Source organism: Zingiber officinale, chromosome 4B, assembly GCF_018446385.1.
Source record: "Zingiber officinale cultivar Zhangliang chromosome 4B, Zo_v1.1, whole genome shotgun sequence".
In the NCBI taxonomy this organism is placed as follows: Eukaryota; Viridiplantae; Streptophyta; class Magnoliopsida; order Zingiberales; family Zingiberaceae; genus Zingiber; species Zingiber officinale.
In genome coordinates this window covers 87,836,446-87,838,530 of record NC_055993.1, presented here as the reverse complement: position 1 = coordinate 87,838,530, position 2,085 = coordinate 87,836,446, and the positions used below count along the sequence as shown (strand labels likewise).

At 46.7% G+C, this 2,085-nt stretch overlaps 1 protein-coding gene across 1 annotated transcript; it reads left to right on the top strand.

Moving 5' to 3' along the window:
• The first annotated feature begins 364 nt into the window (after positions 1-364).
• LOC121975425 (geranylgeranyl pyrophosphate synthase 7, chloroplastic-like) lies at positions 365-1,547 on the top strand. The gene has a single exon (XM_042527060.1). It carries the CDS (start codon positions 405-407, stop codon positions 1,440-1,442), a length of 1,038 nt encoding a protein of 345 aa, XP_042382994.1. The 5' UTR covers positions 365-404; the 3' UTR covers positions 1,443-1,547.
• Positions 1,548-2,085: the final 538 nt, after the last annotated feature.

Here is a 2,085-nt window from a genome sequence, read left to right as displayed (position 1 = left end):
CCTGCTTAGCGTCGTCTTCGATGTTTATAAACTAGCAAGTAATTTTCCTCACTTTAAACACTTTGTATCAACTATCTAGTAATTTTTATAATAACATTGAATCCAAAGTATTTTTAGATAAAATAGGAACATTCATTCATTCATTCATTCAAAGGAGATCTTCATATAATATTTCTCTTAATTTGAACTTCCTTAATTTTTGTCCAAATTTGATTGACAATGGGATCGAAAACTAGGAGACATTTTTTTTAAAAAAAAAAAAATTATCTTTTTTTAATGATATAATTTGACGTTTTGTTTTATTTTATTTTATTAATTGAGATGGAGGGGTTTTATATTATATATACGTTGGCCGGCTCCTCCATCTGAACATAGCGGAAGTGATCGAGGAGCGGTATCAGATCATGGCTTACGCCTTTGTTTGCTTCCCGGCTTTTGCTCAGGTGATGACTTCTTGCTCGTCTCCGTCATGGGGCGTCGCCGCTCGCCCACGCCGCCTCCTGCCGGCAGTCAGATGCGCTTCCTCTGCTCCTGAGGCGGTGGCTCATGAGGCCGACCTGTTCGACCTGAAGCGGTACATGACCGAGAAAGCCCGGCGCGTGGACGACGCCCTCGACCGTGCGCTGCCGCTCCGACACCCGGAGCGGCTCCTCGCCGCCATGCGCTACTCCCTCCTGGCCCCCGGAAAGCGCGTCCGCCCGGTGCTGACGCTGGCCGCCTGCGAGCTGGTCGGCGGAGAGGAATCCACCGCCATGCCCTTCGCCTGCGCCGTCGAGATGCTCCACGTCATGTCGCTCGTCCACGACGACCTTCCCTGCATCGACAACGACGAGCTCCGGCGCGGGCGCCCCTCCAACCACGTGGTCTTCGGGGAGGGCGTCGCCGTGATGGCGGGCGATGCTCTGCACTGCTTCGCCTTCGCGCACGCGGCGGAGGCCACGGCGGGGGTACCGCCGATGTGGGTCCTCCGGGCGGTGGCGGAGCTGGGAAAGGCGACGGGGGCGGAGGGGTTGCTGGCGGGGCAGGTCATGGACATCGAGTGCGAGGGCAAGGAGGTGGGACTGGAGGTGCTGGAGTACATCCACCTGCACAAGACGGCGAGGCTGCTGGAGGCCGCGGTGGCGTGCGGGGGAATCATTGGCGGCGCGGAGGAGGAAGAGGTGGAGAGGCTGAGGAGGTACGGGCGGACGGTGGGTCTTCTGTTCCAGGTGGTGGACGACGTGCTGGACGTGACGAGGACGTCGGAGGAGCTGGGGAAGACGGCCGGGAAGGACTTGGCGAAAGGGAAGGCGACGTACCCGAAGCTGATGGGGTTGGAGAAGGCGCGATTACAGGCGGAGGAGCTGGCGGCGAAGGCGGAGGAGGAACTGCAGGGGTTCGATAGGAACAGAGCGCGGCCGCTACGCCACCTCGCCCGCTACATCGCCCACCGCCATAACTGAATCATGCCATAATTGGTCGATTAAATTATTAAAATCTAAAAATGATAATTTTGTGCCTTTTTTAAATGTCCGTTAATAAAATCAATAAATTTGTGGGTTTTTTTTGTCATGGTTTCTTACAATATCTGAAGTGTGTGCTTGTTCGTAATATAGCAGTTAATGTGAATGATAATGTATTATTATTATTATTATTATTATTATTATTATTATTATTTAGTGTTTTTGTTTATGGATAGACCTAGTTAGTATATATTATTTATTTATCATAATACATGTGTAATATTGTAATCTTTGTGGGGTTGTCTATCTAGTTTTGAATAATTTTTTTTTAATAGGATCCACCAAGGAGTTTTCTTTCCAAAGATACGAGAATTATTATAATCTTATTGGACCTCTCTGAGTTGAAAATGGAGCCTCTTCTAATTGAAATTACCCAACAAAAGTTTTAGATGACATTAATTACTTGTGGATTGGACTACTCTAACTTGATTAGATCATCTCTAATTCATAACATCATATTTAGGCTACATTTAATTAGGAGTACTAATATAATCAAATTTGAAATAAATTTTATAATACAATGTAATGTAATATAATCTTAATTACATTACTATATTTAGTAATATATTTAATTTTTAATTAA